This window comes from Struthio camelus, chromosome 2 (assembly GCF_040807025.1).
Source record: "Struthio camelus isolate bStrCam1 chromosome 2, bStrCam1.hap1, whole genome shotgun sequence".
NCBI classification, from domain to species: Eukaryota; Metazoa; Chordata; class Aves; order Struthioniformes; family Struthionidae; genus Struthio; species Struthio camelus.
Window position 1 is genome coordinate 18,829,504 of NC_090943.1, and position 23,900 is coordinate 18,853,403.

Below are 23,900 nucleotides of genomic sequence, written 5' to 3' on the forward strand. Positions count from 1 at the left end.
ATCATAATCAATTGAGAAATTTAAATGCCAATAAATATAAATTAACATTTATGAAACCTCAGACATACTCCAGTACGCATGACTATCACTTGTAATATCCAGTATGGAGAGCTTCATACTGGAATGTGGTCAGTATAAGCACCAAAAATAACACGAGTTGCTGCTAAAATCGTGATCAAACAAAGTCCATCTTGTTTTTAAGAAGGCGAGAGCACAGGTTGTTTGGGAGGAAATTTTAAAGAGTTTGCCAAGAGTGGACGAAGGAATCGAATCTCAAATTAGGTTCGTATGGAAAAATTCTCTATTGAAGCTTCTCAACATTTAGGAAAAAACAAGCAGGCAAGATTTTAGTCCAGGGAAATAATGTACTTTTAACGACTATGAAAAAGCCATTACAGAGAGATTATTATTAGTAATAAGACTGAGACATTTACCTGAAGCATTGTGTCAGTGGAAGTTCAGAGTTGTAGCACTAGAAGAAATAATGGTGCTACCTTTTCCCAAGGCATGATTTAGTCAGGTGGGGAGAATTTTGATCCTGATCCAGCAAAATGTTTAAATAATGCTTAGCTTAAACATTCATGTCAATGGAACTACTCACATGTTTAAATGATTTACTTGGTTGAGTGTTCTGCATCTTGCAGGGTTAAGATATTTGATTTTCCAAAAAAAAAGAAAAAACAACCCTGAGCCATCCATTCATCTCCCTTCTCTTTATTCTCGGACCAGTACAGCAGGCACTGAAACTGTAGTTCCTCATCCAAAACTGCTCTTGTCCTTTTTGGGATAAGTAAGTCTCCAAAGAAACGGGGGGCAAAGAGTCTACAAGTATCACTTTGTGCCAAATACAGAATTTGGGACTAAAACAATATGTAGTCTTGTTAGAAAGTACTTTGAGGGTTTATGTTCTTTCTGTAAACATTTTTTGGAGGTTTTAACCAAAAATGTTAGGTGAACCCATATTTTGTGTGGAAAATAGGTAATGCGACTAAACTCTCAGACGTTCTTTACAAAATGGAACACCTGAGGGACGTTGTTCAGAGCAACTGTGATTTCAGTTGGTTCTAGCACTCACTGGTTTTCCACTGCACAGCTATGCGGTTTGACCACATCCCAAGCATACAAAGATTTCATTGTTTCTCCAGCATTGCTTGTCTTCGCGTAACTTAGAGCAGTCTTAGGGCTGCTATCCTGGGGCTTAATGACTTTTTTGGCACAGGATGACTCCGTAGCAAAGTCTGAATCAAATACAGTTAACTAATCAGGATTCAGCTACCCAGGCAAAGTCTTTTTTTTTGATTTGTAAAACTTTCTCCCAATGAATAAATACCATCAGATGGGGCAGATCATAGCTGTGTAAAAGAAAAGACAGTCCTGACTTATCTCCATAGTATTTCCATCCCGCACTCTGACTGAGCTGAGTTCTTCTAGAGAAGAAGGAACAGGGATATGATCATACAATTACAAAACTGTATTACAAGACTTAAGCAGAGGTGGGCTGACTCAAAATTGCATAGGCAACCTTATTTTGGCATGCCTTCCTTTGGTTGCATAATTTGCTACCTTAGCAGCAATCTTGTAGATATGTGTGCTGTGTTCTAACTTTAACAAAAATACAAACTGTAGAAAAATAAGTCTTCTGTGGACACCTACCAGAGTCCTTAGTGGGGCTGGAATATTTAGTTCCTTTTCCTACGGTCTCTAAGTAATAGAAGACCGTTAGCTGCAGCAACGGTGTTTCTGCCAGCAGTGCATTATCGTTCTTGATGTAGGTTAATACTTTTTCTGTGGGCATTGACAGATGTTTGCTGAAATCAGGAATGGTGAGACATGGGAAGTCTGAATTCTTTGCATTTTCTGAAGGGTGTGTGTTGGCTTTTTATCTCAGTCTATTTGCCTGATGATTCTTATATCTGCTTCTACACCCTAGATCCCTCTAAGAACGATTCCCTTATCTTTACCCAGTAAGGCTATTAAGAAAAGAGTTGATCTGAATGGTTATAGTCAAGCAAAATTACAAAGACCTGAAAATATGTTTGGGTTTTTTTTTAGTGGACAGGGTTTAGCAGCTTCAATGAACTAGTGTGGCTATTAGACTTTCTAAATTCTATTCTTTTCGCAAGGTATCTATATATCATGAAAGATGGGTTATATGTCTTACCTTACAGTAAAGGGGAAAAAGTATGAGAAATTTGTCCTTGGATGGATATTAGAATTTGATTAAAACGGCCATAGATTGTATTTAAATCCCTTAAGTAGAGAGAGGAATGGAAATCAATGAACCTGCTTCAAAAGTCAAATGATGATTATATAGCTAGATAATGTAATAGTTCTTCCTTTCGATACGCTATCTTTGATTCTTTAAGTCAAACTGCAGGACAGTTATCCTTCCGTAGTTTTGATGCATCTTGTTGAATTTCAAATCTATCAAAATTTCTACTGTTCAGTTGCTAAGTATGGAAAGGGGATTTTGCAGTTTCTCAGAGAAAAAATCTACCGCTTACAATCATTTTGCACAGATAACTGAAGAGGAACCAAAAATAACGGAACTAAGTACTGGTTAACAAACACAGTTGTTTTAAGTAATGTGCAAAACATATTTCAATTAAATTGGGATTCAGATGTTCCCCTGGTTCCTTACCAGTTCCTTCAAAGAAAAACTAAATAGCATATCTCATGGTGAGGACTTGCAGAAGCTGACTTTCCCCTATCCTTATGAATATGGATTTCCTGCTGTCCACATTGGAAAGAGAGTATGTACGCCGCTTAAAACTGTTTGATCAGCATTGGAATGTGCTGTATGAGCACATGGATTTAGAGGTGAAGAACGGTACTGCAAAGAACAGGCTGTATTTCAGTCTTCGTCCTGACCCAGTAAGTTGTTTGGAACTTGAGTCCTCAGAACACAGTGAGAACAGGCTTGCATGAAGGCAGGAATGAGGAGAAAGATTTGTAGAGCACTTCTCATCTCTTTTCAGAAATAAAAATTGGCTCTTATTTTGCTTATATTTTAATAACCTGAAAGCGAGTACAGTATGTTTTGGGAAACCATTCAGTTTCTCTGACTGTAACAGCAAGTTTGAAAAGAAAGCATGGACAGTCTTGCCTCAAAAACATATATTTAATGAATTTGTGGTTGATTCAAAGTTTAGGATTTGTATAGGTCTCATTTTAGAAACTCTGCAGTGTCAGTAATTTGGTGTTGCTATAATAATCCAGAAGCAATGATCAATTTTATCAAACTGCTGGTACTAACATATTAAGGGGGGAGATCAGTAGTATGCTAAAAAGCCTATCACAAAATTTAAGAGGATATTAATGGCTTACAATTTGCAAAAAAAACAGTGAATGAATTCCCTTCAATGGTTAAAAGCTGAAATTTTTGGCGTTACTGCAAGAGAACACACGTGGAACGCTGTGTTAAGATCTGGGCATCACTTTTGCTCTTGAAGTAATCAGCTCTTCTGATAGGTATTTTCGTCTTTTTACATTTTCTACTCTAAGTCTTTTGTTTCTGAGTTTTTGGTTGTTTTTTAAATATTAAGAAATGTTGATGTATCACTGCTTAATTTATAAGTAGTGATATGAAAATTCAAGCATTTGAAAACTGTGTATAAAGATGCTTAAGTTCCGAGCGTTTGGTGTATTGTTTTTTTATCATGCTACACCCTAGAAGGGAATGATCGACCATAATTAAGGTAACTTATTTTAATATTCCACATATAAAAATATGTACAAGTTTCTACTTAAAAAAATATTGTTACAACTTCGTGATATCAAAAAAAAAAAAAATTCTTCCAGTGCCTATGTCCTCATCTTAAAAAGTACAGGTTAATGCATATCTTTTTGGTGAACTCTCACAGTGCAAGGTATTCCTGTCACATGATGTTAAATAGCTCAGGTATTTGTCCTGTCGGCGGTTCTACTATTCACGTCCTTACCTTATTTAACCTTTCCAAAGTGTTAAGAGAGTTCTAAATGACCCAGTTTATAGAAAAGTACCTGAAAACATTTGTCTTCCCATTGTATTAATAACTTTAATTTCATGGGAAGGTGATGCATGGCTCTGTCATCTCATTCCCCTGTATACCTTACACCTTCCTTTTTTTTTTTCTTGGAATTGCATCAGCTGCTTAGTTGTGATAATAGCTATCATGAACTGTGCTGAAATAAACCTGAGAAACTCAATCTGAGCTCTTGTAAGGCTCTCAGCTCCTTACAGCCTTTTCCCAATCTTAACAAGGATGTGAAGATGTGCCAGGTTTGTCTTCTAGAGAAAAGCAAAGCAAAATGACTTGTAGCCTGTAAGGCTGATTACTGTTTGATACTTTCTTGTTTCTGGTCTTGAAATCCCTGAATCCCTATCACTTTCATTATTTTATAATCTTTTACTCCATGGAATGGTTTCAGACAGGTTCTAGGAGATCAGTTGTTCTCTACTTTTAGTTTTTGTCCTGGCAAATTTGGCTGGCAGTTCTTGTTGCTTCTTTTATTTGCCATCTGTTAGGAACAAGCAACATTTAAGGAGTTTTTATTTCAGTTTAGCACCACTAGAGAAACTCTAAAAAACTAGTGATTCTTCTGGATTGTGCTGTCCCTGACTTTGGTATGCAATAGCAGCCCAGAACAGCGTAGGAGAATTGCAAGGCAGTAACTTGCACTCAGTAAGGGTCGAGCATTTTCAAATATGCTTTCACATTTCGTTAGCTGGTTGTGTTTAACAAAGCGTGGTTTACAGACTAACCATTTAGTTGAGCTGTTTTCTGTTTTGTAACGTGCTCATATTTGCAGTAATAGGTATGTGCACTACTTAATCATTATTGCTAGTCCTAAAACTCTACAGACTGCTTGAGAGGGGAGCTCATGTGGTTACTGTGAATGATTCGAGGGTATGTAATGTAGAGGATGGGATTAAAAAGGAAATAACACATTATTATAGACTGTGAAAAATAAAATGAAGAGTGAGGGTCTACGAAGCAGTGAAACTAACTCCTGAGAGAAAAATTGCATGTTTGTCATATGTTGCTCAGATGAAGCCTGCATTGACAAAGGGAGAAGAGTAGTTGATAGGCATAGGTGAATCTACATCTCCATGTCTTATATATTTTATCTCTGTGATGTTTCGAGCTAATTCTAACTTTTACAGAGTGGAAAGTCAACCGCATTACTTTTCTGCACCAAACCTCTACTTTAGGGCAACTTCAAGAAATTAAGTGATTCTTAATGTCTCTCTTGACCTATGTAAAATAAAGTGCGACTCATACAGCTGTGAGAGAATGCCAAGCAAAAACTAAGCTGATGTTTTTTAAAGCAACATAACTATGTGCCTGAACTACCTCAGTATTATGAGGAGAGCCTGAAGCTATTCTTCAGGCTCAGTCTGCTATAAGGTCCTTGGCAGCAATGCTTCTAGATATCTTTTTGCATGCTTGTCCTTCTGAGGAACTTTTTCCCATTTATTCTTTTTTCTGTTACTAAATCCAAAAGACTAGAGCTTATTCTTTGGTGTTCATTAGATCTTCATTTGCTCTTTTCATTCGAAAATCAATAGGATTCATCTCTAGCATTCAAAACTGAGGTTTTAAAATCTTACAAACTAAGATGTGCAATTATTTTAGCCAAACAGATGGAGTTTGAGTCACTGGCATATAATACTACTTATCAAAGCAGTCTGCAACAGCTACTGAAAGTTTTAAGAAACATGCTAAATTGTGGTTTCAAAAAAGACAAGATTACATTCTGCCAGGATTAAACCCTGTAATCTTACCAGTGAGCACAGTATAGAATCAGTATAGCTTTGTTTGTTTACATTTGTATTTGTGGTCTAAACTGGCAGGCAATAAAGCTAGACTTCTCAAAAGTTCTGGCAAGTAACAGAGTAGCAAAAAAGATGATAGCTATGACAAACAGATGTCTAGGCTATGTGTATGCGTGTGTGTTTAAGCAGTTCATGTTGAAGTTTCTGCTGGAAATGTTCAATATTAAATCATTTGAATTTGAAAGGGATGTACTATTTCAGATTAACGTTTTTCTTAGTTTAAGATGTAAAAAAAAATCAACATGTATTTCTAGATTTGCGACCCTGACCTTGCGCTGACATATGACAATAACCTTAAAGATTCTTAAAGGAAGTAACATGAAAAGTCCTTATTAGACAACTATTGACCGTAAACAAACAGCCAAAGTTATTCCAGAAAAATATTATGTTAAATTATCTGCTCTGGCAAATAGCAAATATCAATTTACTGTGACCTGAGGCTGCCCAGTTGCTGTTTCAGACACTTCAGTAATCTCAAAATGGATTTAAATGCATTGAAATTATTTACCCGTAAGACGTATTCTGTATGCACCATACACTAGCTGTTTTGTGTGGGCACCAGAAGGTATTTTGCTCAGACACCTCGCCATTACCTTTTCATTAGAATGATATCAGAACATCAGGTAGTAATAGCGGCATAGCCTCCCACCTCCCTTAATCATGTCTGGCCAGTATAGGCGTGCATGATGCCACTTCACTCCAACTATTTCTAATTGCCAGTACAACTACTTCTGGAGCAGAATAATTTACATGTTATAAATCATAACCGTGAGCAATAAGAACAGTCTGCCACAAGGCCTAGAGCTTTGAGCCGGAAGATGTGGCCTGTAGCCATCTTGGTCCGTGTCTTTTGCCAGACACATCAGCCATGTTAATGTATACTGAGGCATTGTTATAATGTGTATCTATACAACTGATCAAAATCTGGGCTGTTGATTCTGTGTTCTGCATATTTTTACACTGTTAAGCACTTAGAGTGAAGCAACAGACAGCAATTCAAATTTAAATTTTTACTTTGGGTAACTTTCATCCCTGTTAAGGTTTGGACTATTAATAGCCTTGCATATGTTAGATTCAGTAGATTAAATGTATGCAGTTCAATTACTCCATAAGTAGTTAAATATTTGCACTTTAAAAATATTAAATAGTAAGATTTTTGAAATCAATTAAATATTGTAGTATTGCAGCTTTTATGAGATTTGCCTCAGCTTTCAAAAAAAATATTCTGCATCTTCATTGAAAGACATGTCCTTTAACAATCCCATGAGTAGTTGCTTAGTATGGGTTTAACTGTAGTTTAATTTTGTCTTCATAATGTCAACAAATTACTGTAAAATGTATCATTTAAGTGACTGTAAACATGGGGCAACTAGTGTACTAGCTATGAATCAATTCAGAACTGAGTGCCAACCAAAGTAAATTTTAAAGTATGCTTGCTTGTATTTATTGTGGAAGGTAGCTTTATTACAGCATCCTGCTAATAATGTTATAATAAATATTGAGAAGAAAATTAGATGCAAAAGCTATACAAGCAAGTCAAAATATTGTTTAGAGAGATGCCATCAGAGCTGAAATTTTCAAGATTACAGGTCTGTTTTTCCATCTCTTTCTTTGTTTATTTGTAAAGAAACCTAAAAGAATGCCTATTTTTGTCCACTTCAAACACAAATTTTTGTATAGAGAGGAAACTAAGGTCTAAGTACTTTTCTACAGGAAACACTATTCAGGATCGTTTATTTTAGTGTTCCTTTTGCTTTATTGCAGATAGGCTAGTTTGAATAGAAAACTCTCTGGCATCCAACTTCTTCATCTCCTACATTATGTAGTGAAACCGGAGAAAGATAAAAAGATGAACTGAGAAGGGATTTAGTCACCTGTTTACCAATACTTTCTTTAACAATTGTCAAATGTGTATCCTCAGCAGGATGAAAAAGAATGGGTTTGTGCTTGTATGGTGATTAAATAGCCATAACTCTTCCCAGTATGAGAATTAAAGAGCGTGTTCTTGTATTTAGAGTTCTTTTCACTTGGGTTAATCTAGCATAACTGAGAGAAAGAAGTAATCGGTGGTGAACAACATGATTTAGAGATTTATTTGCTTAGCTGAAGGTTTTGTGTTCGTTTTTATACATGTTGAATGGACTGAGGACCACACTTTGAGATATTCTGAGCTATTCTGTTGGGTCTAAGCCTCCTTCTGGTCTTGAAACAAAAGGTAAAACTTTGATTTAGAAAGTGAACTATACCTTGAAGAGAAGCTGAAGAGAAGACAAGAAAACAGAAAAGAAAATGAAAGTAAACTTTAAACTGAAAGGAAGCCTTGAAAAAAGAGAAGGCGAATCAGCCTAGAGATTGTTTTCTTTAGCATGTTGGAAAAATCTGAGCTCAGTGTTTGGCTTCTATCTCTTGATTTTATGTACTGGCTAGAGTTAGGTCATTTATATTTAGCCCCCCTTGGGAGTGCCTTATGTTGCAAAACAGTCAGTGCTCTGCTTGACTAGAAGAAAGATTCATGGATGCTTTATTAATTAAGTCCAGTATATGAAAAAAAATTCCTTGTGCTTTCTGAAATTGCAGTAAAGTAATATTGAAATTGCTCAAAAGTTTTGGGGGCTTGGAGGGATTTAAAAGCTCATTTTGAAACTTTTACCTAACTTATCCTTACTACATGGACATATATATGTAATTGTGTAGTGTGTGATCGTCCTATTACGTTTTGTTACGTTAAGATTTCTGAATCTGTCTTTTGAATGATAATCTTCTTGCATCAGATCTGGAGCTGAGTAAATAAAACTATATTAAAAGCTGTATTAAAATTAGCAGGTCTTTAAAAAATTATATCGTTTCAGCTTAACGGTAGCTTTGTGCAAAAAAGTATTGCTGCTTTGAAAACACAACTGTTCAACCAGTTTGCATAAAAGTGTTGTGAGTGAAGTCCTTCTCTGTGTTAGATAGAGTTCATGTTCTTAGTTTTTTCTGCTTCAGATGATGGCAGGATTACATACAGAGCTGATTTTATAATTAGTTTAAAAGGATCTTGGCAAACTTGTATGTAGTGAATACAAATGAGATGTTTTATGTGATTTTTTTTTAGAGAGTAATCTGTATTTTATTTCTCATATATAATTAAAGATGTAGAATAACTGTATACAATTAAACTTTTGAGTTTAGAAATCGAGGTATGCTTTCTTTTCTTTATCTTCAGGTCATCTGCTTTGAGTGTAACGTATCTTTTTGGGAAAAAAAATGTTTGTAAAGCATATTAAGTTTTGTTTGGCCTTCCTTTCCATTCAAAGTATTCACTGGACCCTAATGTGAAGTTGTGATCCCCGAGGCTGATTGATATGTAAACATAAGGCAGATGGTGTAGAGATGATTCTGATGATAATTCATTTTTCAGCTAGTCATGAAGATACTTTGATTACAGTGTGTTTAAGTAATTATAACGTAGTATTCAATGTTAGTCTTGTTGGTAAGGAACACATGGGAAACAAGTTACACGTTATTCAGGCCCAACAAAGGATGCACTGTGGTGTAACCATTTTAATTCCTAATGCAAGATTAGAAACATAGGACTTTAAAATATGTCATACAGTAAGGTAAATACATTAAACATAGTCTGAGTAAAAAGTTAAGCACGTAGTTTTTGGCATAAATATTTGTTTTGGAAAGTATTTGTCACTATATGAAAGAAGCCAGTATGCTTGAATTTAGATTTCACTTTGCATGCAGCTTGTTAAAAAGTTAAATGCTTGTTTTTAGGCTTACATGAGTCCCTCTTATAATGCAGTTTGCTTTATCTTTTATAAGCATTGTAAATCACAGTACTCAGAAAAAGGTAAACAGCATTCATGAGATTCAGTTAGAAAACATATTTTGTTTTTACATCAATTGTTCACAGTCATCTGTAATAGTAAGCAATGTTTACAGAAAATGCTGATGGCATTAGCTGACAGAAAAACACAAGCACTTACATGAAACAAAACAGTATATTAAAGAAAATCATACCAATATTTTTTAAAACTCTTCCAAATAGATATACTTTAAAATTTAACATTATCTACTCCATAATTTACTATCCTTTTTTTTTTGGTCTATCCTGCAATAGGATAATTGACCGTCTAGATGGAGTTCGTTTGTTATGGTCATTGCTGAAAAATCCTAATCCAGATGTTCAAGCAAGTGCAGCTTGGGCTATCTGCCCTTGCATTGAAAATGCTAAGGTGAGAAAGTATTAAAAATAATATTTTTGTTACCTGTATATAATTTTTGTGTTTGAATGATTTTCAACAATACTGTGGCATTTGCTGCTTACACTCACTCTACTTCATTCTTTGAACTGCTTTAAATAATTGATACGTTTTTTTTTTTAACACAACAGTAAGCCTCCATCTAGTGCTCATTACAGCATTCTATTTTGCCTTTACAGTGCTTATTTTATTTGGAAAACATATTTTAATATTTTACCAGGACCTAAAAATACTGTTCCCAAATAAAGCATGCTGAAAATGCCCATATGACAATGCAGGAAACAGAAATCTTCTATTGACAGGCTATGAACAGGACAGGTAGTTGTAGTTGTTCTCCACTCTGAGGTACTTTAGCTGTTCTCAAGAGACAATCTTTTCGGTTGAGATCGTATTTTAGACTCAGTGCCAATGTAATCCTTAGATTCTCTGCTCAGACTGCCAACAAAAAGTGCCAATTGTGAATAGTGGTTGTTGTGTGGGTCAGCTGTGCACAGAAGACTGAGCTATTCATTTATTTCACATCAGCTTCCAAAGAGAGATAAAATGGTGAGTATAATCTGTAACTTATCTTCAATGAATTGGTGCCACTGACCTGTGGAAGAATAAGTGGGGAAGGCTTTTTTTTTCATTATAAGTTCTTTAAAATAGTTCTCTAAATTACTAAGCAGGCTTTTAGCCTTAACACTTGTGCAATAACATCTTCCATTTCTAATTCACAGCCAGATTTAGTACAACTTTAATTTCTTCTCTCTACCACAGATCTATATCCTTCCACATATCATTTGAGAACCTGACCCTCTAAAAAGTGAGAGTGCCTTGGAAGTACTAGATATCCTAAGCATCCTTTGCAAGCAGTGTTTCCTACTTAGAATTGAGCACTATATGGTTGCTATTAATTTATATTGATATAGAAGTAGATAGATGTAAATTATATAGATAGATGTACGTATAGCTATATTGATGAAGTTATTGAAAGAACATTTGCTCTTGATTTTTAAAACTTGCTACTTTTTTACTTTTCTGTTTCTTCACATCGATTTCTACAATGACAGCTTCCCTGTCATTTTTCAAACATGTCAGTTATTCTGAATTATTTTTCCATCTTTTTTTTCTGAATATAGACTCTTATATAAAAGTTCCGTTATGTATTGATGTGGTTTGTACATGTTTATCAAGATACGGCTATACCTGCCTCTTTCTAGCAACAGTATTTCTATGGGTGAATGTTAAAATATCATTTTACCTCACAGTACTGAGGCAATACTCATTATGTATAAGACTTCATGAGCGGTAGTGCCGTGGTAGAGCTCCACTTTCCACTTTAAGCACCTTTTCAGAAGTTATTGGGGTGGAGGACAGCTACTGAAGTCATAGGCTACATGAATTTTCTTCTTTGTTTTTTCCCCTTGGGTATTTAAAGAGTTTAAGCTATGTACATCCTCAGTGTATCTGTCCTCCTTTCATCTCTCATGGCTGCCTGCCCAAATGCTAATCTGTGACCCCACAAAGAGTTCTTTGTATGAGACTGAGGCAGAGTGGCACATCGACACAAACCTACCAATACCCTTTCCTCCAACGCTGAATTGAAAGAGATATGCATGAAACGTAGTGGATGTGAAGGAACTATCTATGTAAGCAAAATTTTGATTTTTTTATTCACAGTTAATAATATTTAACTATTTACATGATTTTCCAAGAAGCACAATTCAATTTATGCAGTACTAGGTTTGAAGTCAATGATAAGGGATTATGTGCATTCTGGCTTTTCCAAGCCTGTATGTATCCAGATACAAGCCTGGATACAGGCCTGTATCCAGACTGTAAACTGTGTTTAAAACAGCTTTGAGCTTGGATTCTGCATTTGTTTTCTTTTTGTTTTTATTTTGGGGAAGGTATAGTGATTGTCTTCGATAGTGCAGAGTTTGGTAGATGAAACAGAACTTGTTACCAGGATTAGAAACAAATTTTTATGACAGTGATGTTGTATGGCATCAGTTTTCCTGCACAAACACTTTTTGTACATACAAGGTATTTCCTGGTTATTTTCCAAGACATTTGTGATGGAGCTAATCTATCATTACTGACCTGGCTCTCGCTGTCACTGTATGTGAGTACACGTGTATCTCTCATGTACTTACTCTCACCATAACTTCTTAAGATTGGGAAGTCTACCATTTCTGTTTTACAGTGGGAGAGGAGAGAGTCACAAAAGGCCAAGGCCTCAGTTCACAAGGGTAGGTGCCAGCCACTTCTGAACACTTGGATCTAACTAATTTGGCCACTGTCAGACAGGAAATTAATGGCAAGAAGGGAATAGAATCCAAGTGTCCTTAATCCTAGATTATATATGACAGCAGTTACATTATGGTAACTGATTTGGAGTACTTCCCATAGAACAGAGCTGTAGAATTGGATTGGAAAGTACTGTTTAGTGCATCAGTATGATTCAGGTTGATGATAGTTGGTCCCCGGCAGATTTAAGACTTTTAAAGTAGAGCATGTAAGTTGTACAGTCTCATACATAGACTGTTTCAGCTCTGACAGCCACAATATCAGTTTGATGTCAGTAATCACTTCTGTTTACCAGTGTTAGTTCCAAGCGTTTTTTGCCTTAAGACTGTTTGTAGAACAGTGGTGTTGCAGGTTTGCAGTGGTGTAATTTGAGTGGCAGAACCGTCCTAAGAAAATTTACATAGCACCTGGTCGCTGATACTTCTGAGCCTTAGACAATAAAACCTGATCATGGACAAATTAATTTATGCATTTATCTAAAAAATACAACCAAAAGTGGCAAGAATAGCATTAATTGAAAATAATTATCTTAGTAGAAGCAGATTTATATTAATTAATTCCTTACTTCCAAAAGGAAAAGTTACTACTGCAGGCACGTTGGTAATGGCAAAGTAGTAGTAGACTGTCCAGGAAACACACATGATTATGAAAAATTGCTAAGAAAAGTCTACTCAACTCTGTTGATGTTGGAACAGCAACATTTGGTTATGATACTACTTTGAAAAACAGTATTTTTAGTGTTCTCCCAGTATACATCAATCCAAACAAGAATTCAGAGAAACTCTACAAAGATGTTATTTGGGCTATTATAAATTTCATCCGAAGGCATCATGCCAGTAAGAGGGGTGCTGCCAACTTGAGTTTGTATTAAAATACCTATTTCCTCAGAGAGTAACCTTTAAATAGCATGTCTTGAAATTAAAATAAATATTGTAGAGGTTATTCTCCTTCCTTGTGTTTAGTAGAGTTTTGGGACAAACATTTGAATAGGAATGGTAATATTAGGCCTGCTTCTTTTGTCTGTGCTTACATATCAGCTTTCAGCTTTTGATGTTTCAGTTTTAACTTTTATTTTTGCTACAACTATAAAAGCTTTCTTAAAAAATCTTGAGAGAGCTCATTAGGTATGAAGTCTGTCAAACTAACTTAAGTATTAACAGTCTGAGATTGGGGATTTGAGGGAAGAGAGAGAGAAAGGTGTTTATTCTGGTCTCTTAAAATGTGCTTGTAAAATGACATCTCACACTTTTGTGATAAAGTGTTTTTTTTTCCAAGTTTGTTGCATCCCTTTCAGCCCTGGAGTGGAATTTTATAGGCATGATGAATGGTCAGCCATGTAAAGATGCCTGTGTATTTCCTATGTGTGGGGAAAGAGAATGTCAATGTTGGCCCCAAAAAATCAAAACCAAAACTGAACCAGGTTTAAGTGGCAAGGGCCATGAGATAAGTATGTGTGAAGGTCTGGTAGCCTCCACTCTTGCAAAAGCGTTATATAATGAGGATGTGATTCCTACTGGAGCCAGCAGTTTGGAGTAAACCTGTGTGGGGAGGAAATATGCTGCTGATGACCCATACTATTTAGACTTTTTATATAGATTCTACTTGTTATGGAAATTTGAATATAACCATATGCATAAAATCACAGAGAACCTTTCTATTTAAAACTAACAAATAAAGGTTGTTGAACCTGGAAAATCTTCTGATATTTAACAACTAGTAAAATTATAACCAGTTACTGTTTTAAATGAATTAAAATGCTTTGTTTATACATTTTACTAATAAAAAATGTGGTATATAAAGATTAGTGGTTCCCCATAATGCACACTGTTGTTTATTTTGTTTTTATATTTTAAAAATTATACTTAAATAGTACCAATACATTTTTGTTTATGTACCCTTCTTTGGTTAAGCCCATGATGTCAAAATTCCCTGCTTGAGTATGTACAGCACTTTCCAATTTCTTTGTTATCCTTGCTATGCTTCTTGCATTTATATACAGAAACCTTGGCAGTTTAAACTTAATGCTCTTACTGCTCTCTTCCCATTTTCCTACTTGTTTTCTCTAAACGTAATCCTTTTTCTTTAACTTCATTCATACCCACTTTTCTATATTTGACCTCATTTTTATGCAGTTCTGAATCCTTCATATCTGGATGTAGACTTTCCAAATTTTAAAGTTTTTCTGACAAACTTATCTTTGCAAAATCTACTAAAAGAGATCCAAACGGAGTTTTTGGCTTGCCCCTTAGGGCTTCCAGGGCATCACACTCTCTGGAGAGTTAGGAAGCCCAGGCGGTCAGAGCTGGCTCAGTGAATCCATAGCTACCTGCCATGCTTGCCAGCAGGCAGAAAGAACCAGCCTGTTTGATGATTCTTGACATAGGCTTCCTAGAAGCTTAGTGAACCAGCTGTCCTGGGGAGTCTGGGAACCTACAGACTTGTTACCCTAGAGATCCTGAGGGCACTGCCATAAATTACCAGAGGTCCCTTAGGCCCATCAGTGACGCCCAGTTCACGTAAAAACACATAGCCTGAAAGCAGGGAAGGAAAGAGAGACTAAGAGCATAACCCATGTCTCACTCATTGGGGAGTCTGAGATCCTAAGCTCCATGCAAAGCAGCTGCCTGGGAGCTTGGAGAACATAAGAAGCCAAAAAGCTTAGGAGCTTCTGGAGACCTGGCCTTCCAGCTGTTTGGCAGCCCATCAGGCAAGAAGTCAGAAAAAACCAGAAGCCAAGCAGCCTGGCAAGTTACTCACCAGCCATCTGGCTGACAAGAGAAAAGATGAAGAGGCACGTTGGTAGTTTAGCCTGCCTTTCTGCCTGGTTTCTGTCAAAATTTTTCAAGGAGTTGTTGTGTTCTTATGGAAGGTTTTGGTTCCATTCCATTAGCATTTTCTGATGGAATATTGTTCCACTGGAAAATATTTGACAAGCTTTTCTTGTAACTTAATTTATAATAGCTACACGTACTAGTCAACAGCTTGTCATGTTGCTCTGTACTTTTAAATTAGACTTGCTAATTGGATATAAAAATCTATAAAAAGTTTAAACCTCATCTTCCTCCCATTTTTACTTTCTCATCTCTTCTTTGTTCTTCTGGCTCGTCCATCTCCATTCATTGTTATTTACCACATGGGGCTTCTATAGATTTTAAGGCAAGAAAAGAGCACTGAGATCATTGTGTCTGATCTGCTGCATAATATAAACCAGAAAATTTCAAGCAATCATTTTATCTGGCCCAGAAGCTTTTGATTGAACTATAACTTATTTCATACTTCATGCTTGTTGTTCAAATTCTCGGTGGTCTGCAATTATAACTGGTACAATCTGATATGATTGCCTTCCCAAACAGAGCTCTCTAATTTATGGAACCTTGCCAGGGTTGCAAAGACAAAAACAATAATTATAATACCAATTTTGTGTTGTCACTGCGTTTATTATTATCTAGGCTATCCTCAGAAAATTTTGATATTATTGTCTTACAACTCTGAATATTAAACTACATAGTAGTGTTAACTATCTCATAAATACGTTTATAATTTTATGATGAAGTTTGCTTAAACACTTGTTTGGATTTATGTTCAATGTTATCTGTTTTTCATATTTCCATTATTATAATGCTTTTCAAAATACTATAAAGCAAATCATGACCTTTTCTCTACTGTGGCCTCAAAGGACCTTGATATAGTATTTTCACTGCTTCTGTGAAAAAAACAGGACTTTGGCATTCACCTAGGAGTGAACCTCAATGAGAGCTACGAGTAGGAATAGGGGGCAGGAAAGGAAGAGTAGGTGTAATCCCCCAGACAGAAAAAAAGGAGAACGATAGCCAAAAGGATGACTTGAAGTTGCACTAGCAACTATGAAGGCTTTTTTTTCCATACCATGTTTTAGAGAACATGCATCACATGCTTTCTTGGGCTGTACACTTGGATGATGGACTTTGCTTTTGTTTCTTGAGACTATCAATAGCAATTCACTTGGCAAGTATTTAGCTGTGTGATGATTGACTCGCTGAAGAGCCAGAAGAAAGCAATTCTACTCTTCCAGACTGCAGAGTAGCCCTGGAGCCATTTTATAGCTAGTAATATAACACTAAGCCTGCTCTAGCTGCTTCTCTGAGGTGAAAAGGACAAGAAAATCCATGTTGATCATCTGCCACTCTCCAGCCCATCGTTTTCCCAACATACTTTACAGAGGCAGAAATGTGAGGTGTAGTAAACTAATCTCATCCTGAAAGGTGGTTCTTCATCAGTTCTGCTGCAGTGGAAATCTCCACAGCTGTACAGACAGGAATGAAATTTACCTTTAAATGTAAAATAATTTGAATGAATAGTAGCACTGAATTGTTTGATATGAAAAATGAATAGAAACTTCCATATATAAATAGTTTTTCCTTTTTTACACTGAGCAGCTGTAATATAGAACTTTACCTGCTGCATTTCTTTATTTTGTGTTTTAAATGGGATTATGATTCACTAAGTCATGCTATTGGCAGTAGAGGATGGAAATGGACAGCTTCCTTCATTAAAGAAAAGGTAGCTTAAAGATGATTCTCGATAATTAGAGTTTATTTGCACAGCCATACCATCACTTTTTTGGGCAAAAGCAATTGAATTTGACAAATTAGCTGTGACATCTTAAGCTTTTTAAGATGTTCTAGGAGTAAAATACTACTTGTTTTTAGTGGAGAAACTTTTATCTTTGAACAGAGTATTTTTAAAGATAAACACAATGTGTTTTTATAATACGGTATTTAGTTTTAAATCTTTCAAATAAAGAAACCAGTATTCACTTTGGAAGGAATAGGAAAGGAATCCAGTTACAAAAGAATTCCATAGTCCCTGTACAAGAACTGTATGTCTCAACTTAAGGCTGATGAACTTTATTTACTTAATGAAAATAACCACAAAAATACATATAATATGATGACAAGAGAACTCAAACATCCCAAATGTTCTCCTTGTGTAAATACTGCAAAGATCAAATGATTTTTCCAAATCTGCCTTTCTACAAATATTGTAACGTTTTCTGCTCCTAATTAAAAAAAAATGTGTAAAGCTGGTCTATCTCACAGTATTTCTGCTCTTGTGGGAAGCCAAGAATTAGCTGAAAGCAAAAAAAGTTTAAAAAGGAAGGGAAAGTTAACTAGATTTTGTTAATACTTAGAAGATTCAGCAACATATATAATATAGTGATTAAAGAGTAGCAGGATGCAACTTTTATTAGCATAGTAGGTAACCTTGCAGTCCTCAGCATCCATGCCAGATACTTATTTTTACTGTTTGAAATTGCAGACTCCTCCCTTTGAAGCAGTTTTGAAATAATATTTATCATATTTTCTGAGGATAAAAACTTTGCTGCCCACTTGTTAGAAGAAGTATGTGATCATGTGAAGTCATGAAATACCCTGTTCCCTCTTCTAGTCTTCAGCCATTTAAAAAATATTTTAACAATCCATATGTTTTCATATCTGTCACCTAAGATTAAATATTACATTAAAAGTTATAATAGTGGTGGATATTTAACATGAAGATATTTTGAGTAAAACCTTCTTGCTCTGATCCTTTTTGCATTTCTTCTATAAATGTTACAGCATTTGGCCTCTTTGTTCAGCTCAGGAAAGAGTATTTGTTTAACTAGAAGCATTCAGCCTATCATTAACATATACATTCAGATGTGTAAAATAAAACTTTTTTTTATTTTATTGCTTATCGGTGGGAACGATTTTATCAATATTTTTATCTATAAAGGCTGTTTCTTACAGTTCAGTCTTACAATGCCATATTCCTTTTCTGCCTAACTTGAACTGAGTAGCCTTGTCAGGACAACAAAGAAGTAAGGTTTTATCAGGACAAGTAAAGAGGGGAGTGAATTTGCTGAATTCACTTTAATGTGTTTCTCTTATTTTTCTAGTTGTATTTGTATAGCGGTATCCTAAGATATTCTCTAAGCATTTCAAAACATTCGAAGTTTATGTTTCTTGCATATCTTTTATAACTGAAAAGAAAGTAAGTGTAATTTTGTACCTACATTAATAGATTAATAGATTAGAGTTTTGTAGTATACAGGTGCTACAGTAAGAATTTAGTGCTTTAGTGTTAAGCTTGAAATGCAACACTAACCGCTCCACATTCAACATCAAAATTCTGTTATACCCTAATAGCAAATTGACTGCATGGCCAAGACCATGAAGCAATGATGTCATTTGCAATTCTGCAGCAAGATTTAAGGACTACAAGTAAATATTAAAGCTTCACACACTAATATTTGGAAATGCCAAATGCTTGGGTTCAGTCTCACAAAAAAGTTGTGTGTCAATTAATTTAAAAGCTTTCACTTTTTTTCTTTTTGAAACAAAAAGTACAAAGATTTCCAAAGAAATAATATATATGATTTTTCTTCAGTTATGTTACAAAATTAAGTATAGATGTAAATGGAAAAGGGTAAAAGAGTATTCTGGAAAAGTGTATTTGGAAACGAAGAATACAGAAATTACTTTAGACTTGATAGTATGAATAAGTGTCTGATCATTAATACAAGTGTGCTCGGAGAACATGGAATGGAAAGAATTGAATCCAGGCCTTTGCAGTCACAGGCACGACTTCATATAATTTCTTCTTGTGAAAATATCTTTAACGTATGGCAATTGCATATAACAAATACACATACATTGCAATGAAAAAATTAAAGTAGAAATTTACTATACAAAGCAAGTTTGTGGTTTTGCTAAATGATACCAGAAAAGATTACATTTGTTGTTTAAATTTCTCTGAAAGAAAAACTCATGAAAAGATCTCATAAGTAACATAACAAATTTTAAAACTCTAATTTCAGTCTTTTTTCTGCTCATTGTTCTTCAAATTTCTTGCTTCTTTACTTTTCTCTTTGTCTTGCACAGAGCCCCAGACTACACCCACAATCATATTTGGGAAACTTTCCTGACATGTGGTTTCTGCAGTTTCCCTCTGCTTTTCATCACTGGTAGAAGGTTCTGTCCTTGTATATAGTTGGTTTCACAGATGATTATTGAAACTCCTTTCTTTTACTTACTGCTGGATTGTTTATATAGTATTCCATCAGTTTAATTTGACTATTTATTTACAAAAGGTGGAAAGTCTAAGCTTGTCAGAAGAGAAATGTAACAAGTAGGGCTCTAATCACCTGGGATTATAGGAAGATATAAAATCGCCACAGATAGGAAAATACAAAATTTATATATTAGTTCATAAAATGGAAGACAGGTTATCTTGTCTCTTCATGGAACAGCTTTCAAGAGCATGAAGAAAAGTTGCATGGGTATTTGAACCATCCAAAAAAGCAGAGTCACTTGCATATTTGCCTGGGCGCCTTTCAAATCTTAGACACGTTATTGTAGAGCTTACCTGTTGAACAGAACCTTTCACATTTGTTGAGCTAAAATTTAGATACAACATCAGTCACACTTCTGTAGTAAGTTTCAAGGAATTCAAGTCATTTTTAATACCAGATATTCTTTCCTTCTCCTGTATCCAACCTCTTAGCTGTATAGCCTTCTAATATTCATAGAAATTCCTTTGTAGAAGTTTTCTTCTGTGACCCATCCTCTAGTGCCTTTGGTCCAGTTTTAAAATTTCAAGTAAGAGGTAAAAAGTCCTATTAAGAAGTATGACTTTTATTCAAGTGATAGTTTATTGATACTTTTACACTGTGGTACGTACACTAGCAATGACAGTCAAAGAAGCCTTTTTCACAGCGTATCCATGGGGAAATATGTTGTAAGGCTGCCTCCCTTTACATGCAGTTCACATGGTAATAGAAGTGGCCGAGTGCTGCCCTTCCTTCTCTATTTCTCTGAGCTGTTTTTTTGAGTCACAAGCCTATATTGTCTCTCTTTCACATAAACACATAGATCCTCTTTTAATGTCTGTAAGGACTTCTGTTGTTTGCTCATTCTGTTATTTTTAGGACTTTGGCCCAAAGCTTGGTCTTGGACACTACCCTTTTTCCACAGGCTGTGGCTTCTGGTTTTGACCCTCAAACTGTATGGCACTAACCTCTCCCTTCCGGTCTCGGGAATTGTACTGTCTGTGGTAGAAACTGTTATATTCCTGATGAGCATACCCACTGCTTTTGCTTTCTGGGAGAAGGAAACATTATAGCTAAGTGGTCTGTTTGACATTTAGTCCCATAACTAAAAAGACAAAGTGCAGCATCTTCTGGAATTTTTATTTACCAAGTCCATGAGAGATTTAACGGATTTGCTCAGCAAAGCTAACACAATACAACTGGAGCACTCCTCTGCTTGTAGATCAGCCCCCCCAAAAAATAAATACAATCAAAACCATTCTTGGTCTCAAGGTCACTCCCTAGCCTTAGGAAAGTTCATGCTTTCCATGTTTGCACTTTCATGAAGTCCTAAGACCTTTCAGTCCAAAAGGGTTTCAAGAGAGTATCTAATTCAAAATTTTCCTAGTGGCCTGTTGAGGTGAGCATGCAAATGAAATTCCAGTTGCAGACCTACCTTTCTGCTTCTGCATTTTTATCACTGAGGTACACAGGCTAAAATGTCTTCTGAGAGTTACTGCTGACCATTTGGCTAGTCACTTTAACCCTCTTCCAAGTGCAGTAACAGTAATCAGATGACACGAGGCCATCTGATGAAAGAACAGAAAGAATCTACTCTGATCTATTTTCTCTCCTGAAAACTTCTAGCATTTCTTTTTGAAAGAACAATTCCTTGGCGCTAGTAGATTCCACATCACCCCAGCCCAATCATACGGTGACTACAGATCTTTCTTAGAACTGATGAAGAGATTATCAGAATATTCTTCTGGATCAGTCTTTGGAGCTGTGTACCTTTACTGTCTTACCTTTGCCTTATACAGCAAAAACGTCATTGTCATTCAGCCCTGTTTTTCTGGACTCTTCCCATCTGATCTGGCAAAATCCAACATCATGCAGAGTTAGATACAGGGGATTGAATAAGATGTGTCTCATCCCAGCAAGGGACACAGGCTTTTCCTTTTTTCCTTTCCTTGCAGCCTACTATTTTTGACAGCTGCTGCCATAGGAAGGAAATTATCAACATTCACATGTTGAATAAACATGTAAATAATCATTTAAAGAAGTGGATGCTTTTCTATTCTGGCGTTGTTTTTGACCACCAGAAAGCTAAAAGAAGATTGTCTAATGTGATATGATCTTACATGGGGGAACATCTTACCAAAGAAACAGAGATACATTTCTTTTCAGACATCTCAGTTTAACATTAGAGTGCAATGAATCTGGGATGTGCAGCATTGGTAAGTGACTATATAACTCAAGCAGTTATGAATTTGTTCTTAAACCAGACTTAGATTTACATCCTGTGTTCTTTTAAAGGTACATTAAGTACTGCATGCTGCATGTCACTTTATCAGATAACTGCCAGTTCCTCTTTGCCTGAGGCAACCAAATGAATTTCATGCCCATTAGTCCAGTCTCACAGTGCCAATACTGCTGGTTCACTAACCCCGTGTTCTCCCCCTGATGCTGGCCAGCAGGGGATGCCTAAGGAAAGGTATAAGAACAGGGGAAATTCGTAGCAGTGTTTCCCCTGAATGCTCTCCACCTTCAAGAAATCTGTGGCTCAGGAACTTTCTAAATTAGAGGGGTTATCTTTATATTGAATAATCCTTAATGGATTTTTTTCTGTGAATTTTCCTGATCTGTTTCTCAGCAGGTAACTTTTTAACAGCCACTACAATCCTGCTCCAAGGCCTTCAACATCTTACCTATGCTTTGTTTGAGAATAATTTCCTTTTGTTCTGAACATGCCACCTACTAATTTCATCTAATGCCCCCAGTTCTTCTCTTAGAAGAGAGATTGCCTGTGCTGCCTTTCCATCACACTCAGGTTTCTATATACTTTTATGATATCCCTCCTCATCTGTCTTTTTTATAACCTAAAGTGTCCTGGTTGGTTAGTCGTTCCTTCTACAGAATAGTTCCCTACCTTTGATTGTCCCTGCTATCTTTCTCTAAATTTTTTCTAAGTAAGTAAGTTTGCTATACCTTTTTTAAGATGGGGAAGAGGAAGCAGAATTGCATGCTATATTCAAGACTGAGGCGCTACAGATTTATACAGAAGCATAATGCTGCTGTCTGTTATATATTTCTGTTCTAAAAGCATACTTACCCTGTACCAGAGTTGTGTTTGTGCCCTTTAGTTATATTTTATCTTGATTATTCATACTCTGATGCTATTAAAAACCCATAGAACCTGCTCTAAGATGTACACTCTGAAATGCGCCATGATTGTTTCACATTTGCTGTCACAACTCCTGTGACCTTCTTTTGAATGAGTTTGTAAGTATTCTCGAATACTCATTTACATTGATATAAGAAAATAATATTACCACTCCTTTCTGTTCACTCTCAGATCTAATGAGAAACAGAAGAAATTATGTGAGCCAAAAAAGGGGGTTGTATTGCAGTTTTAGATACTCTAGGGCATATGAAACACCCACCTGGGCCTGGCAAATATGATGCAGAAGATAAGGGAGACTTGCACCTTTCTGGAGCGACAGCTTGAGTTTGGAAACAATACCCTGTGGCATCTAAAATGGCACTAGATACCTTTATTTAGCCTTTGAATTTCTCCCTAGATTTTGGTCTGGTAAATAATCTAACTCATACATGGCAATCAAGAGAGCTTTGAGTTCTGAATTAGCCATGTTTCTTCCTGAAGGTCATACATCAGTAGCTGCAGTGTTTTGAATAATTGCCATGTCAATCCCTTTTTCTAACATTTGCTTATCAAATTGAGATTGTATTTTTAAAATAAGGATTCTTTTGATTCTCATTTAGGATGCTGGGGAAATGGTTCGGTCCTTTGTTGGTGGCTTGGAACTGATAGTCAATTTGCTAAAATCTAAGAATAAAGAAGTCCTGGCAAGTGTTTGTGCAGCCATTACAAATATAGCAAAAGATGAAGAAAATTTAGCTGTTATAACAGACCATGGAGTCGTCCCTCTCTTGTCAAAACTAGCAAACACAGTAAGTAACATCTAAACATGTACTAGGTATCTGAATTTCTTAGGTCAAATTGCGTTATACCCAGTTAAAAGGTCATGACATGAGCAGTAGGTTTTGCAGCGGAAAAAGGGAAAAGCTGTAGAATCTTCCTCTATGAGATGCACATTGGACATGAAATTATTCTGTGGCTGGTACTAAAGTTGCTTTGGAGGATGAGCTTCATTTTCGTTATCCCTACTGCTGAATATTGCTTTTCAGAGGTGCAGCTGCCCTATGGAAAAAGCACAAAGGGATGAGCAAGCAATAAATCTGAACCACACAGAGAATCTCAATGATGTGGCTATATGTTCCATTGTAATGCTAATCTCCAGCCAGTCTAAAAGCCCCTTTGAAATAAAATAAAAATTCACAGGACTTCTTGAAAAGAGACTAATAAGAGACTACTAGCTCCATGCCTCATAGTTTTCTCCGGTTTTAAATTCTATTACAATTAAACTGGGATTCCTTAAAGATGTTTGAGAATATAGTTCTGCTTTCCTAT

At 35.8% G+C, this 23,900-nt stretch overlaps 1 protein-coding gene across 6 annotated transcripts in view; it reads left to right on the plus strand.

The window, feature by feature from the left end:
- ODAD2 (outer dynein arm docking complex subunit 2) overlaps window positions 1-23,900 on the plus strand; it is a 97,013-nt gene that overhangs the window by 45,044 nt on the left and 28,069 nt on the right. For 5 of the 6 annotated variants that reach the window (XM_068934494.1, XM_068934500.1, XM_068934496.1 and 2 more), the window contains 2 exons: window positions 9,927-10,041; window positions 23,192-23,380. In XM_068934494.1, the coding sequence (XP_068790595.1) occupies window positions 9,927-10,041; window positions 23,192-23,380 (304 nt within the window). The remainder of the gene's footprint in view (window positions 1-9,926; window positions 10,042-23,191; window positions 23,381-23,900) is intronic. The other variant, XM_068934499.1, reaches the window with a different exon arrangement.